This window comes from Eucalyptus grandis, chromosome 11 (genome assembly GCF_016545825.1).
Source record: "Eucalyptus grandis isolate ANBG69807.140 chromosome 11, ASM1654582v1, whole genome shotgun sequence".
Taxonomy (NCBI): Eukaryota; Viridiplantae; Streptophyta; class Magnoliopsida; order Myrtales; family Myrtaceae; genus Eucalyptus; species Eucalyptus grandis.
Window position 1 is genome coordinate 42170491 of NC_052622.1, and position 17440 is coordinate 42187930.

The following is a 17440-nucleotide window of genomic DNA, read 5'->3' on the forward strand; positions in this document are numbered from 1 at the left end:
ATGTATGGGCGTCATATTCATGGATAGTGAAGGTAAGGGTATGTTTTCTAACTTGAACTCGTATTTGATATCAACAAACTTTATTTTGATTTATGATCATTTTAATGAATATCCTAGGTACTTATTAAATATTTTTGTTGAAGGGATCTTCGATCTTCAATGTGTGATTGGGTATATTACAATGATAATCAATGTATTAGTAGTCACAATATTTTTATATTTAGTTGCATAATAAGTATTTTCGAGACACTTTTTAAGTAAATCTTTTTTGTATCGAGTCTTTATGCTCTTTAAAAAATAACTTCACTACTTCAAATCGAGTTAGTAAGTTCTTCGAAAGGAAAAACCTAGTGGAAATTTCCAAGTATCATGCAAAGAATACAATAGACCGGTAAACTTTTTAGTTTTGTATGATCAATTTCAAGTTCTTTATAAAGAGAAAAGTTCAACAAAATCCTCCCATTGGAAATTTGCCATCATTACTATAAAAAGCTACTTAAGAGCGCGTACATCAAATCAAATAATGTATAATCGAAAAAATTTCTGATACTCTTTCCGATAAAAAAAATTCAAGATTCAACTAATCCTAGATTTTGAGCTTGGTTGCATTTTTCATGTAAGATTTTGGACCAAGTATTCTTTTTCCCCCTCTCATTTTCCGTCTTCCTATCATACCAATTTCGACATTTTGCTTTTGGCCTTTCTTCTTGTCTTTCTTACTTTTTTTGCCGCATGATGCATGCAAGGAGACTATATAAAGAGGCCTATCATGTCCATGGTCATCAAGGCATTAGAGGGCATCGTGAAAGGTCAAGAAAACTTAGATTACAACTTCTTTGCTCAGCCTTCCATTGGCAGAGCAATGAGATTCAGTTCAATAGACATCAAATTCAATGCTACCGCTGCATTATTACCCTCAATCCTAAGGGGTCCACGATGACATAGCAAATTATAAGAACTTTTCTTTGAAGAAAGTGCGGGCAATTTGAATTTTCTATCTGTGAGGACTCTAGCTTGTCAATCTATTTTTTAAGCCTCAAAAAAAGCCTGTGACATAATATCATTTCTTGTTTTCACTTTGCTAAGAAGTGGACTTTGCCATAACTTGGGCGAAGGATTGAGTTGATTAGGATATTGCAATTGGGTTTTATTGCTTATGTAGAATTTTATCGTGCTCAAGTTTATTGTGTCCAAGTTGTTTGTGTAAAGAGCTGCTAAAAGACTAGTAAACTACTAGTAATGTCTTTTGGTAGCTTTTCCATGTCATGGATCCAAATCTAATTTGCTTTTTGGTTCCAACATCTGATGTTCTTCAGATTCAATGACTACCTCCGTATCTTTCTCATTTCAAATTAATGGGCTATTTTTCAGTCCATTCTACGAGCACATGATTAAAACCAATAAAGATAACCGGGAGAATTTTATCATTGGTAAGTTCGGATTTTTCCTGGTGACTTATATTGTATCGTAAGTTAATAATACTCTTAACTTTCAGCTTCTCAATGATCCGTCGAGGTCGCTTCAAGGCATATGTTTGCCAAAAATAGAGAACCGATATGTTCTGGGCATTCAAGATTCGACTTTCCGATCTTTAGATAACACTAATCGGGTTATAAGAAGCTTGTTCGGGTCTTATTTGGTGACGGAACTGATCGCATAATTAACGAAAGTTCAAAGCGATCTGACCTGGCTCCCCCGGCCATGCCGTGGCGCCTCTTGATTGGATCAGACCACGGCAGGTAAACAAACCAGAGCCCACGTGGAGCTCGCCCATAGGCCCGAGCTACGTGTAACCTCTCGCGAAGTCCTCTTCTCCTCCCTCTTCCCGGCACGAACTCAGTAGCGACGGAACTATTTCTTCTTCTTCTTCTTCTTCCTCCAAATTCCTCTGCCTCGTAGTCTCCGAATCGGAGTCGCCATAATAAGTTATCTATCACGAATCGCGCAGGGAGACGAAAATCTCGCGATGAATCTGTCGATCTTGACCTTGGCCATGGAAGGCATCGCGTGGAGGGGATGGCTCTACGCGGCGTTCATTCTGCACTTCGTGTTCGCTTGCCAGTTCCTCCTCCTTCAGCCTCTCGTCTCTGCCCAAGGTACGTCCTTCTCGCTTAGATCTGCGAACCCGTTGCCGGATGGAGATTCTTCGAGGGGTTTGTCGCGTGGGGATGAATGGGTGCATCTTTTCGTAGGGATCCTCTCGGGATGAGGCAGGAGTTTGTGCGGAAAAGGCGAAATTAGATGGACTTAAGAGTCTTGAAATGTCCGTGCCGGATTAAAATTCTAGTTTCGGAGGGATAGTTTTCGCTCTTATGTGATGCATGTGTTGCACGATTGATGAATTTACTGCCTGTCTTGGGGGGAACCGGGGCGGTTTATCTAATTCTAGTTCGTCGTCGTCCTGAGGTTGGCGGCATTGTGGGACTTTCCATGGGCCGAGATTGTAAGATTGTAGAGCAGTTCCCGGGCCCAGGGAGTATTAGGTGGTGCATTGGATTGAAGTGTGTTGAGGTTAAAAAGGTCTCGAGCAATGAAGTACTTTCTAATCTGCTCATGCTCTTTGATTGCCAATAGTTCCCGCATCAGTTTCTTCGCGGATGTTGTGGATTTGCTAGCGAATGGGCATTAGTCTAACAAAAACCTGTATGGTAGCTTAAGACTCACTACCATTCTTTGGTGTGCTTAGTCTGAAATATCTTGTCTGGAAAGAGTAAACACCGCCGGTTGCTTTTGGCATTTCTTCTTTTCTTTTTGTAGCGTCACGTATGCAAAAGGAGATACTTCGTTCCTTCTTTGACGAGCAGCAAGTCTCTTCCAATCCAAACCACCAAAAGAAAATAAAAATAAAAATGAAAGTTGCGAACCTCTTTTCGCTCCTTGACAATGGTAGAAAGAAGTGATTTTTTTGTTTTTTTTGGGCCTTTCCGATTTGAGTTTATATTTGGGGTGTGTTTATTTAATGGAAGATAAATTAATGATTTAGAAAATATTTTTGAAAAAATGATTGTTTGTGTCATTTATAAAAATAGATTAATGAAAAATATTTTCATTTTTACGAAAATATTTAGATATAAATTATTATCAATCATTTTTTAGTGAATCAAGATAGAAAAATTTTAAATATTAGAAAAGGCCAAGCCACACTAATTTTTTTCTGTTGTACTTATGAGTAAATCAAGGTTTACCGTGTAAGATTTCAACTTAGTGACTATTTTTCATTTCTCTGGAGAACTAAGCTATTAAGTAACCTGATAATGGGATTGACAAACTTATTACAAGTTAAATAGAGTACAACATAATTTCCAAATACTGACCACATCTTCATTCCCTATACGATCGGTACATCTATTATCCATGAGGAGCACATAGTATTAAATACGTGTCTCTCCAATATTGACAAAACAACCATCAAAAAGCCCACCAGCAAAGCCAGGGTGATCGCTATCTTTTCTTCAATCGTGTGTTTACTAATACAAAATGACGGAGAAACTCCTAGAAAGGGGAGCCTTGTGAACATGGTCAACTGGACTTACTGGATACAACCATCGTCACGCTAAGAGAAAACGCCCCTGCAAGATTAGTTTAGTCAAAATCTTATCAACCATTAGACCCCACGTTCTGAGAAGTCATAGCTAGACAATTGGATATATCCTACAATCAAGACCATATGCATCTCCAAAGAGGGTGACAACTATCTCATATCACAACGTCAGACCCCTTGATTTTGAATTGATTACACCAATGCAAAAGCCAATTGCTCATTGGAAACTCAAAAGGATCTCACAAGGCCCTCTAACAAGGAGCACACCGGGAAAGCATTATTCCACTTCTTGTTAAAGGGTTACTAACTCCCAGTCCTCAACACTATAGGAGGAGTGTCGCCATAATAAATGGAACTTCCATAGGAATGCACGGAACCTCGAGGACCAGCACTAGTCAGTAAAATCCTCATACTCATTGTAATAGGCTTTCCTTCGAATAGCAGACAGTAGTAATGTACAACTAGAACCCTGTGGAAAAGTTGAGTCGAGTTGTGGAGATCTATATTGATGACGGAAATCAGAAAGTCCTACAATAATAAAGATCAAGTGATATAGAGCCCGATTGCATTTTTCTCGTATAACATTTCGGACATGGCATTTTTTCTCTCGCATTTCGTGCCTTGTGCCGTATCAAATTCGAGTATTCATCAAGCACAGTCGTTGGGTGCCCTTTTTCTCTTTTTTTTCTTTTTTTTTTTATAAATCTCGCCCCAGGAGAGAATAAGGAAGCTAGATGCGTCACGCAGATAATGTAGCTGCGCGAAGGGGAAGCAATAGGATAAACACCGCCGGTTGCGCCGGTTCCTTTTGGCCTTTCTTCTTTTCTTTTGAGCGTTTCGCATGTAAAGAGAGATACTTCGTTCCTTGTTTGACGAGTACCAGGTCTCCTCCAATCCAAACCACCAAAAGAATTGAAAATAAAAATGAGAGTTGCGAGCCTCTTTTTGCATTTGTTTGACATGGTAGAAAGAAGCGATGTTCATTAGACAGGTAGTCTATCGGGATAACAGCCTAATAGGAGGGAAAACACACTACAATTGCGCTAATCCCAATTTGAGTTTATAGTTGGGGTGCTTTTATTTAATGAAAAATAAATAATTTGGAAAATATATTTTTAATAATGATTACTTATATTACTTACAAGAATGAATGAGTGAATAAGAAACATTTTCATTTTCCACAAAAATATTTAGAACATAAATTATTGTTGACGATGAAAAACATTTGTAATTGACTACTTATCCGAAGCAATGCAAATGACCAATTTTTAGGGAGATATATCCAAATTAGTCTTTTTTTTCGCGACACAAACAGAACATTCATGAGCCTTAAAACTTACTTTGGGCCGGCTTGCCCTTTGCATAAGATTACATACATCAGTTTGCCTCGAATCGTGCAGAGCAATGGATTATTAGTCCAATTATAACCACTGTAAGAACACTCGACTAACGCACTATAAAATCTACAAGCAAATTTGTGTGTTTTAATAGCGTGAGCTCTTCCATTTGTGGGAAATTAGTATATATATTTCAGCATAAATTATTCGCAAAATTGTATTATATTTTAAATAAATCTCCCTATTTGGAATCAAACAAAGGCAGAATTCTTAGTTTAAATGATGTGTTGATGTAAAATATAAGACTTGATAACAGTTAGGAAATTGTTAATTTTTGTTACTATATGACATAGGGAGAATTTATATGAAATTAACGAAACTAGCGTAAATTTGAGAGAAAGTAATAAAAATCTTTTGAGGAAATACTTGATAGGAAGAGTTGAAACAAAATGTAAAAATTTTCAATAATTGCTAATTTGCAACATTAAAACTCATCAAAACTAATTTCTTTTCCTTTTTTTGAACAAAACTCGTGTTATTCAATGAGGCAAAGTACAAATTTTGGTTGAAAGAAAAATGATTGGAGAGTGCAAAAAAGAAGTCCCTGAATGGGGAGGGATCAATCCATTCCAATTTAGAGTTCCGGGATAATTCCATTAAAAATTAAAAAATTTGTACTCCATGACACATTTACATAAACTAATTTTGTTTTACAAGAAACCCAAACTACATACACTATGACAATTCACCCAAAATTAATTTTCATCTCACATAAAATCCCAAATAATACCTGATGATATATTTACCCTAAACTCATTTTGTCTCATAAAAGACCCCAAATGTTACTCCTAATCCAATCTACCTTCTGTAAAATGTGAAGATTTTTCACGCCGAATCTGTCATTCTTCATGTCAGATTCATCTTGCAGTTATCTACCATTTGTGTTGACATGTATGCATTTTAACATAATATTAAACTTAATACTAATAGATGGTAGATTTGTGTTAGAGGTACCAATTTGGTATCTTTTGTAACACGAAAAATCAATTTAGAATAAATGGGTCATGGAGTGCTAGCTTAGGATTTTGTGAGACGAAAGCTGATTTGGGATAAAGGTGTCATGAGAATATCAATTTGGGATTTTCAATAGTATTAACACTAGTTATTCTTGGAGACAGATCCTCAAAGGAAGAATTTGATCTAATATATTTAAATAAATGTGAAAGTCATCGGGGTGAAGCTTCATCGGAAGAAAATTTCTTTCTTGGATTTGGGTCCACCAATTCGAGTTCAATAATTTCTCTAGACAATCATCTTTCATCATTTTGAGGCAATGGTGCAATGTATGCTTCAAGACAATTCCCTGCTCCGAATGAGTTTAAATTTAGGATTGTAGGCATTAGAGTGACAAAATATAACTTTGAAAGGATAAACGTAAATGAAAAACAAGCCTTGGGAGCAAAACATATTTTCACTATACAAAACAAGACATGAAATCCCTGATCTGGGAACCTTCTAACTTGATTCCAAGGCTAGAGCTTCAGGTTCTAGCAAGGACAGTCACAACCCGTCGAGAATTGAGCCATGGTTTTTAACATGAACAAATAAAAACATAACCACAAAATCAAGGATCGCAAATGAAGATTGCCACTGTAGCTTAAAAAAATAAGCAAGATATGCAATTATTAACTTGTATTTGATATAAAGCAAACTTTATTTCGATTTATGGCCATTTTAATAAATATCCTGAACACCTGTTAAATGTTTTTACTAAGGGGGTTTTGACCATCAATGTATAGTTGGGTATATTACAATGACAACCAATGTATTAGGAGTTGCAATATTTTCTTATTTAGTCGCTTAGTGAGTGTTTTCGAGAGACTTTTTAAGTAAATATTATTTATCTCGGGTCTTTATACTCTTTTAAGACACTTCAATGCTTCGGCTTAGAATAATAAGTTCTTTCGAATGGAAAACCTACTGGATTTTTCCAAGTATTATGCAAAAAAAACAATTGATCAATAAACTTTCGGTTTGGTACAATCAATTTCTAAATCTTGTATAAAGAGAAAAATGTTACGAAATCCTTCCATCGCAAATTTGCCATTGTTGCTGTAAAAAACTGTTTAAGTAGCGTATGTTGAATCAAATAAGGTATAATTGAAAAAAATCTCCGATACTCTTTCCAATTAAAAAAATTTCAAGATTCAACTAATCCTCAATTTTGAGCGTGATTGCATTTTTCGTGTAAGATATTGTACTCAGTATTTTTCCCCCCTCTCGTCTTCCGTCCTCGTATTGTACCAATTTCGAGTACAAGAGAAAAGAAGAAGAAAGATAAGCAGATGCATCATGGCATCACGCATATGCAGGTGTGCAAAGGGAATATTAGGATAAACACCACCGGTCGGGGCCGGTTGCTTTTGGCCTTTCTTCTTGTCTTTTCTTACTTTTGTTGCACATGGGTAATGACGCGGACTTCACTTGTCGTTTGACGAGTTGCAAGTCTCTTCTTCCATCCCAAATCACGCCAAAACAAAAAAAAAAAAAAAAAAAATTAAAGAAAGACTTTGCGAGTCTCTTCTTGCTTTTTGATATGGTGGAAAGAAGTGTACGGAGTTGATAATTATTTAATGGGATAACGATGGGGAAAAGACACCCGCTAATCACGCCTTGAATGATTTAGGCAATTCACATGCTATTCAACGAAAGGACGTCAATGCATCCCATTCACATTATTGACCGGACTTATTGTGCAATTTTCTTGAGTTTGGGATACCTGGAGTGTCAAATTTGGCGACGAATGAACACTTAAGTGTGCCATAACTTCGGAAATGCACTTAAAGTGCTAGTTTCAAGTAAATTAGAACACTTAAGTGATACTCCAGCCAAAATCCGACCAAATTGCCGATGTGGTAATTTTCCGGCGAGTTGGGTGCAAAACGACGTCGTTTTGCTCGACGCGTGGCAACAAATTGCAAAACGACGTCGTTTTTGTGTTTGATATGTAAATAGCTAATATAAAAATTAATGAAATTAAATTTAAACTTATTTTATTTAAAATATTCTAAAAATTAAAAAACCTAAAAATTAAAAAACCTAAAATTAAAAAACCTAAAAATTTAAAAAAAAACCTAAATTTAAAAAAAAAAAAAGGGGGAGCCGAAGGGGGTGGTGAGGGTTGAGCCCTCCCCCGCGGCCGGAAGAGCCGGCGACGAAGGGAGGAGGGTTGGCCGGGGTGCCTGGGCCGTCGGCCGACGTCGTTGGCCCCTAGCCGGGGACCAGAACCCCACCGATGCTCCCCCAAAGTCGCCACCCCCTTCTCGGCGACGGCGGGGAGGCGATGAGGGCCCATGAGCCCTCGCCCAGATTTGCGACGAGGGTCACGACCCTCGCCAGATCCGTTGAGGCTCGCGGCCCTCGCCATCGATCGGCCGGGGCCGCGACCTCGCCGACCCTCCCCTCCGTCGCCGCCCTTCCGGCGAGCCGACGGGGAGGCGGCGCGAGGGCTCAGCCCTCGCCCGCCCCCTTCAACTCCCCTTTTTTTTAATTTTAGGCTTTTTAATTTTAATTTTTTAAGTTTTTAGGTTTTTTAATATTAAGTTTTTTGAGTTTTTTGAATATTTTAAATAAAATTAAGTTTAAATTTAATTAAATTAATTTTTATATTAATTATTTACACATTAGACACAAAACAATGTTGTTTTTGCAATTTGTCGCCACGTCGACGAGCAAAACGATGCCGTTTTGCACCCAACTCATTGGAAAATTGCAACGTCGGCAATTTGACCAGATTTTTGGCCGAAGTGGCACTTAAGTGTTCCACTTTACTCCGAAACTAGCACTTAACTATACATTTCGACAGACTTAAGTTGCCCCTCTCAGTGCCAAATTTTGGCACTTGAACTGTTCTTCTACCCAATTTTCTTATTTTGCTTAATTGTTGATTACGTCATTCCACAAATAGTGCGGTCTACCAATCAAAACAAGCCCGTAAAGATCAAGGCGACATTGGAGCTCACGTCCGAAGGCGACTTGATCAGAGGAAATCGGAACCACAATAAAGATCAATTGATATCCCATAAACCAGACCATTGAAAAACACTCCAAGGAAGCAGGGCACCATAAAGTCCAGAAGATGGGATCACACAATCCATTTGGGTAGCTTCTCCAATCACCTGACAAATTAAAAAAGGGCCTGCATCGCCATTGGCAGTTCAGAATGTATATAGCAAAGGCCATGACTAAGCTAGTCATCAACCTCTAACTAAACAAAGGCCCTCTAAAATAATTACCAAATGAAGTAAAATGAAAGCTACATAACCTGTTTTATTCTGAAAAATGAAGAGAAGGCTACATAACCTGTTAAGCACCTGTATTTATCAATTCAAACATGACTGAAAAGGGGACTCAGACAAGAATTTCTCAGAGAGAGAGAGAGAGAGAGACTCATGTAGGTGGATGCCACATGATCTAACAACCCTTACCTGCACATGAAGACACGTCCTTCCAAATCCTCTATATAATAAAAGTCAAGCAAGAAAAAACATACCACCCGTGCGCGACAAAACCTGCAAAACAGAAACAGGCAAACCTAGTCGATGCCAAAGGATATTCAATTTAACTCTAGGTCCCAATGATATTCAGTTAAACCCTCCCCACGTAGAAACCTTCCCCAGTATCAATAGTCCCCCACCCTGACTACAGCACAAAGAGAGAGCGAGAGAGAGAGAGAGAGCAAGGATCTTGTAACTGATGGTGGAGCTTCTTAAGTATTCATAACAGCAAAGCTCTAGCATGTAGCCTAGGAGAAAGACGAAAACAACAAGATAAAGGGTTCTAAATAGCAACTTCTATGACCGATAAAGTACCGGCACTGTTTATAATCTCCATCCTCGCAGTAAAATCAGGATCAACCGACCTCAGCCCAGCGATCACCAACCCAGTGGGAGGAAGAACTTCTTATGACGCGGGAAACAGTCAATTAAAGGGAGGCAGGGGGAGACATAAAGCCAGGATACGGACAAATGAACCAACTGCTCACATCCAAAAGCCCAAGTTTACACATCCCCACGGTTCACGTCACCGGATTCCCTCGCGATTCAAGCCGCGATTCGCGCACAAAATTACAAAAATGAGGTAAACGCGATAGTTAGAAACGAACCACCGCAAAACGACCAGAGACCCCTCGATTTCAAAAGGATCGAAAAAGGTATCACCGGACTTTTTCTCACAATAACCACTGGAGAATGTCCCAGTGATTCTAACATAAAAGGGGGAGGTGGAAGATTCGAATTCTCACTTTCTCAGAAGGGATTGGAGTGATGACGAATTAATTTCAAGTGTAGATTTCGACTTCCACGCCTTGCAAGGAGGCAGAGCAAAAATCTGAGAGTGAGAGTTAGAATAGGAGTAGGTAGAACTAATAAAAAAAATAACTTTTTCTCACAAGTGATCGGAGCCGGATAATCGAGAATTCCGCGGCACTTTATCATGATCGGACGGACTACGCAACCATATGAACACGCAAACCGAAAAGAGAACACCGACAATCTCAAGGGCAACGATCGATCAAAGCGTGTTAGTAGAGCTTCTGCGGGGGAGAGAGTACCGTCGGTTAAAGATCAAAGATCCCCTTAATAATTGACGTTACGATATTAGAGAATTGGGTTAGCCAGTCTTGGAAAACACGATAAAATAAAATGCGAAAAAGCATGATGAAGAAAGTAACAGAGTTATTTTATGAGCAGGAAAAAAATGATGAGTCTATTTTTTTTTATTATAAAGAAATGGGTGGGGAGAGGCGATCCCCGATGGCTCCTCTATTTGATTGTGATGTGTATTGTATGGATGTCATATTCATGTATGGCAAAGATGAGGACACATTTTCGAACTTCGGCTCGTATTTGATATCGGCAAACTTTATTTTGATTTATGGCCATTTTGATGAGTATCTTGGGCACTTGTTAAATATTTTTGTTAAGGGGATCTTTGATCTTTGATATGTAATCGGGTACATTACGGTGACAATTGATGTGTTGAGAATCGTAATATTTTCTTACTTCGTTCCTTAATAAGTGTTTTCAAGGCACATTTTAAGTAAATCCTTTAAAATCGGATCTTTACACTTCTTAAAGATACTTCACTGCTTTACCTCAGATTAGAAAGTTCTTTGGAAGGAAAAAATCTAGTGGAAATTTTCAAGTATCATGCAAACAAAAAATGCAATGACAGGTAAACTTTTTGCTTTAGTACGATCGATTTCTAAACTTTTCATGAATAGAAAAGTTCAACGAGATCCTCCCACGGGAAATTTGCCATTGTTATTATTAAAAAACCACTTTAGTGTGCGTATAACAAAGAAAAACGGGTATAATCAAAAGCATTTTCTGATAATCTTTCTAACAAAAATTTTCGAGATTCAACTAAACCAACGAAAAGTTTAAAGCTTGATGGCATTTTTCGTTTAAGATTTTGGACACGGTATTTTTCTTTTTCGTCATCGTATCGTACGGAGTATGAGAGGAAAGAAGAATAAAGAAGAGAAAAAGATAGGCAGATGCGGCACGCACATGCAGGTGTACAGAGGGAATATCAGGACGACCACCACCGGGAGGACAAGCTGTTTTTGGCCTTTCTTCTTTTTCTTTCCAACTTGTGCCGCGTCTGGGCAAAGACGCGTACTTCTTTTGTCGTTTGACGAGATGCAAGTCTCTTCTTCCAACCCAAACCACCCAAAAAAGAAAATTGCATCTTCTCCCCTCCTCTCTTCCATTTCTCAATCATCTCTCTGCTCAAAGTTTGACTGCGGGCCATGGTTTTACTTTGCGGTCTCCCTTCCTTCTTCCTTTCCTTTTCCTTGATGTTTCTATCATCATTCTCAAACTTCATTGACGCTCAAGTTCAATATGAAGAATACGCAACCGCCGCGATTTCAACTCGATGGGTGAATACCGTGCCACCTGTTAGGTTATATCTCTATGCAGATGGATCGCTCATGCGGACAATTCTACTCCGAGGCATAGGAGGTTCTAGCCTTGGCTACGTCGGCGGCTTCTACTGTAATGGTAACTGTACCACTTACGTCTTTGCTATTTGCATCGTCGCAGTTCACACTGATAGCGGCATACCTGCTCGTTCCCCTAGTCCACAAGTAGTGTGGTCTACCAATCGAAACAATCCCGTAAAGGACGGAGCGACGTTCGAGCTCTCGCCCGATGGCTTGGTGTTGACAGATGTTGATAATAGGGTTGCTTGGTCCACAAATACTTCTGGAAAGTCCGTTGTACGCTTGAACTTGACAGATTCGGGGAACCTCGTGTTGGTTGATAAGGACAATGTGACTGTTTGGCAATCTCATGATGAGCCAACTGACTCGCTTGTCCTCGGACAAAAGTTGGAGAAGGGGCAAAGATTGATGGCGAGTGTTTCTGAGACAAATTGGCCCGTTGACGGCATGATTACGCTTTCCCTTAATAGCATTTCTTTAATAGCTCAACTGGAGACTAATCCTCCTCAGATCTATTTCAAGGGTACTCCAGATCTGTATAAAGAATTTCCCGAGATTTTATATGTTGAGTTTGTAAATGGAAGCTTATCTTGGTTCTCAAATTCTACCTCAAATGGGATCTTTATTTCAGTTCCTCAAGCTTCTTCTACTCAATACATGAAGCTGTGCTCGGATGGGCATTTGAGATTGTATGAGTTTATGGGATCTGGGTGGCTAGAAGTGGCCGATCTTTTTGAAAAGGAACTCAGCAGCGACTGTGACTATCCAACAGTGTGTGGGCGATATGGAATTTGCTCCGATGGGCAATGTAGTTGTCCGGCTTCAAGTGGGGGGACGAGCTATTTCCAGCAAGTAAATGATACGAAGCCTAATCTTGGGTGTTTTGAGAATGTTCCATTATCTTGTGGGGCTTCAAAAAATCAAAGTCTTCTGGAGCTCGAAAATGTCACGTATTTCGGTCTCAAGTATTTCAGTCTCACTGAAGATCTCATGGACATAAGTGCTTCAAGTTGTAAAGAGGTCTGTGCAAAGAATTGTTCGTGCAAAGCAGCTATATTTTGGTATGAATCAGAGCGCACTAGCGGCAATTGTTACCTACCAACTCAGGTGTTTTCACTTATTAACATTGCCCAGAAAAGGTTTTCCTATAATTCTACTTCCTATAATTCTATTGCTTACCTTAAAGTGCAAAATGTGGCCAATGGTGCTCCTATTCCTCCAGTTGGTAATCATACGAGCAACCGTCTCCCTGTCATACTCGGGTCCAGCCTTGGAGCTCTCTTTGCCATGATGATTTTGATTGTAGCCATAGTTTTGTTTGTTCAAAAGAGAGATGAGAATCAAGCAGAGGAGGCAGAGGAGGCTTACCTTGATCAAGATGGTAATCAAGCAGAGGAGGCTTACCTTGATCATGTACCTGGAATGCCCACTAGTTTCTCGTATGACGATCTAAAAACCATCACAAAAGAATTTAGTAAAAAGCTTGGCGAAGGCGGTTTTGCTTCTGTTTTCAAAGGTACTCTAAGGGATGGCACAAAAGTTGCAGTAAAACGCCTTAAGAATCTTGGCCAAGTTAAGAAATCCTTTCAAGCCGAAGTTGAGACTATTGGCAGCCTCCATCACATGAACTTAGTGACACTCGTGGGATTTTGCGATGAGAAATCCCACAAGCTCCTTATCTATGAGTACATGTCGAATGGGTCTTTAGATGAATGGATCTTTCATAGATCCAGTGAACGTGCTCTCGACTGGCAACAAAGGAAGAAGATCATTCTCGATATAGCAAAAGGACTTAAATATCTTCATGAAGATTGCAGAAAGAAGATACTTCACTTAGACATTAAACCCCAAAATATCCTCTTGGATGGAAATTTCAATGCTAAGGTTGCTGATTTTGGGTTATCCAAGTTGATAGACAAGGACCAAAGCCAAATCAACACAACCGTAGGAGGAACTCCTGGTTATATGGCCCTTGAATTGCGGAGTGCAGCAACCGTAGCAACCGCAGCAATTACTGTAAAGGTCGACGTGTATAGCTTTGGCGTGGTTATCTTGGAGATATTGTGTGGGAGAAAAATCTTCGATCGCTCTGTAGATGAAGAAGACATGTATTTGCTTAGCCTTTTTAAGAAAAAGGCAGAAGAAGAACGATTGCTGGACATTGTGGATAAGTCTAACAAAGACATGCAACTAAATGGACCGCATGCTGTGAATCTGATGAGGATTGCTGCATGGTGCCTACAAGGAGACTATAAAAAGAGGCCTCCCATGTCCAAGGTCATCATGGCATTAGAGGGCATTGAGGAAGTTCCGGAAGACTTGGATTATGACTTCTCTGCTCGGCCTTCCAGTAGTGGAGCAACGAGACTCGATCCCACTACCGCTACAATACAACCCTCAATCCTAAGTGGTCCACGATGATGCAGCAAATTTAAAAGAACTTTTCTTCCCAATATGTCCAGTGGTAGAACATGTGGGTGATTGAATTTTTTAGTCTGTGAGGACTCTGACCTATCATTCTCTTTTTTATGCCAAGAAAAAAGCATGTGGCATGATATCATTTCTTGTTTTCACTTTTGTAAATTGAGTGGACTTTGCCATAACTTGCCAAAGGATTGAATGGTTAGGATTTTGCAATTGGGTTTTATTGCTTATGTAGAAACCGTCGTGCTCAAGTTTATTGTGTGCTATGCTAGGGAAAAAGCTGCTAAAAGACTAGTTAGCTGCTAGTAACATGGATCCAAATCTGATTCGCTTTTTGGTTCCAATACCTGATATCTTTTGGGTTCAATGACTCTACCTTCCATGTCTTCCTCATTTCAAGGTTAATGTGCTATTTTTTAGTTCGTTCTGCTAGCGCACTATTAAAACCGATAAAGATAACAAGAGAATTTCATCGTTGGTAATTTTGGATTTTTCTAGTGACTCTTGATGTATCCTAGGTTAATACTATTAATTTCCAACTTCTTAAGGATCCATCAAGGTTGTTTCGAGGCATATGTTTCCCAAAAATAGAGAATCGGCATCTTTGGGCATTCAAGATTCAACTTTCCGATCTTAAAAAAACACCGGTCATTCTCAATAACCTCGGCTTTTCCACTGTCTTCGATCTTAAAAAAACACTGGTCATTCTCAATAACCTCGGCTTTTCCACTGTCTTTAATCATCATGATCCAAGCGTGCTGAGAAGCTTGTCCGGGTTTTGTTTGGTCCCGGAACTGCTTGCACAATTAATGAAAGTTCAAAGCGATCTGACGTGCCCGCTGCCATGCCATGGCACCTCTCGATTGGATCTTATCGTGGCAGGTCAACAAACCAGAGCCCACGCAGAGCTCATCCATTGGCCCAAGCTACGTGTAACCTCTTGCAAATTCCTCCATCTTCCCGGGACAAACTCACTAGCGACGGAACTTCTTCGCTCGGAGTCGTGATGGTAAGTTATCACGAATCGCACAGAGAAACGATAATCGGTACATAATATCCCCAAAACGTAAAAGACAAGACAAGAAAACCAATGCGATTATGAAAATAAAAAAGATACGCACGCATAAAGAAGGCTGAGAGGAAGAAAGAAGATGACAAACGGTACATGACTTCCCGAGACATCTCGAGCATAACATAAGACCGTTTGCAATGCAAAAGCATCAGAAATACAGCATATTCAATATCAATAAACAGTGGTCCATTTCTTTCTTTACAGTAGCCCAAACTGGATCCAGCTCTAAACGAGGAGTTAACTCTTGTTTCACAGTCTCAGCTCGCCATGCAAAAAAAAAAAAAAGTGTAAAGAGACACGGCAGCATTCTTTTCTTCGCTTGTTTCCCCCTAAAAGATGTCAAGGTAGTTTCCATATAACTATGAAGCTCAAAGTAAGAGAAAATTACGTAATGCTGTAACATTTTCTTCCTGATAGTTCATGCAACAGATAATGGACAAATGGAGAGCTAGAAGTGCATACAGCCACACAAAGAGGGCTCATAATTCATTAATATTAAGGAACAGAATACCAAGAGAAAAAAAAAAGTATAAATATTAGAGAACGCCAAGCCACACTAAAAAACCCTAGCTGTTTTAGTTATGAGTGAATCAAGGTTTACTGTGTAATATTTTGTGTTTTCCTGACCGTTTAGTGAATGTTGACACATAAATTTCGCCATTTTACTTAAGACTTAATAGCTTTAAAAGTTAGGAATTAGTCGCCAAAAAAATCATCATAAAGGTATTGTGTTTTCACTATTGCATTGCACATTGAATGGTCTTTTCTTAATTTCTTCCAAAAAATTCGTCATCAAAAAGAAAAAAATTAAAATTTTATTAAAAGAAATTAATTACAAAAAAAAAAAGGAAAAGAAAAGAGAAAACGTGGAAGGGGCCGGGTCAGGCCGGATCCCGCCTTGGCCCGGCCCTCCTTTTCTTTCCTTCCCCGCATGGGCCCGGCCCTTCTTCCCTTCGGCCTGGCCCATGCCGGCTTCTTCCTCCTCCTGTCCATCTTCGCGCGCGGAGCCTGCAAAAAAAATTATAATAAAAGAAAACCTGTAGAAAAGCAAGGTGCAGGCGCAGAAAGAAAAAGGCGGGGATCGAAGAGAGAGAGCAAAAAGGGGAGCAACGACAGAGAACAGGGGATTGGGGTTGCAGGCGGGCGGCGTGATCCGCGGGTCGGGGCCAGTCCGGCCGGCAAGCTGGCAGCTGCAGAGGCCATGCGTGCCTAAAAGGGCGGACCTGCAGAAGAGAAAGGACGAGACAGAACAGGGGTGGAACGGAGGGGGATGCTGGAGACGGAGAGAGCACCAGGGAGAGCGAGATCCAAGAGAGAGCAAAGGGTGAAGCGGAGAGAGAACCGAGAGTGAGCGGACGATAGACTGAGAGAAAGCGAGACCCAGAAGCCGAACTTCGTTCTCGGACAAGTGTTACCCCGCCATTTCCAAGATCTCCAGCCAACACCCTTGAGCTCGCGGCTACCTATTCCCCGGCACCCGAATCCCCGGTGAGTTTTCTTTGGGTCTGATCCATTTTTATCCCGAGGATCCTGGCTCGGCGCGACATCGAGGCGGCCGACCATAGCTCGTTTCGCTTCGGGCTCGCCTTCTGGCCGTCGTCGCCGAGCCGGGTAGGGACGTCCCCGGGTCTCTCTGGGAACTCCGTTGCTCGGTTTTATTTAAAACGGAATCGAAACGATAGCTGGGTCTCGTTTTTCTTGGTCCACGAGCATGCTTTGTTTGAACGAGCCGTTCCTTTTGTCGAGTTTGAGCGTCACTTGCGGTTCTCTTTTGCGTCTAGACGCGGGCTAGAGTCTCGGGTGGGGTTTATGACCTCTCTTTAGAATGAGCCCGAGGTTTTGTTTGTTTCCGTGAAAGCGTACCATGGATCTGTTTGACATATTTTCATCGACTTGAGATGTCGTAGGACGAGCTAGATACCGAAGTGGTGGTTCATCCGTATGCCATATCACTTTTAGTCGAACGCCTAAGACTTGCTCGATGAAATGTTTCTGAGAGAATTGTTTAAGAAATGGCCCCTATTTTTGCTCGAATGCGAAGGTACCACTTAATGCGG

At 40.1% G+C, this 17440-nt stretch overlaps 1 protein-coding gene across 1 annotated transcript in view; it reads left to right on the forward strand.

Moving 5' to 3' along the window:
* Positions 1–1834: 1834 nt before the first annotated feature.
* LOC104426550 (dnaJ protein P58IPK homolog) overlaps positions 1835–17440 on the forward strand; it is a 99767-nt gene continuing 84161 nt past the window's right edge. The window contains exon 1 of the mRNA XM_039305674.1: positions 1835–2096. Coding sequence (XP_039161608.1) covers positions 1967–2096 — 130 coding nt within the window. The 5' untranslated portion in view covers positions 1835–1966. The remainder of the gene's footprint in view (positions 2097–17440) is intronic.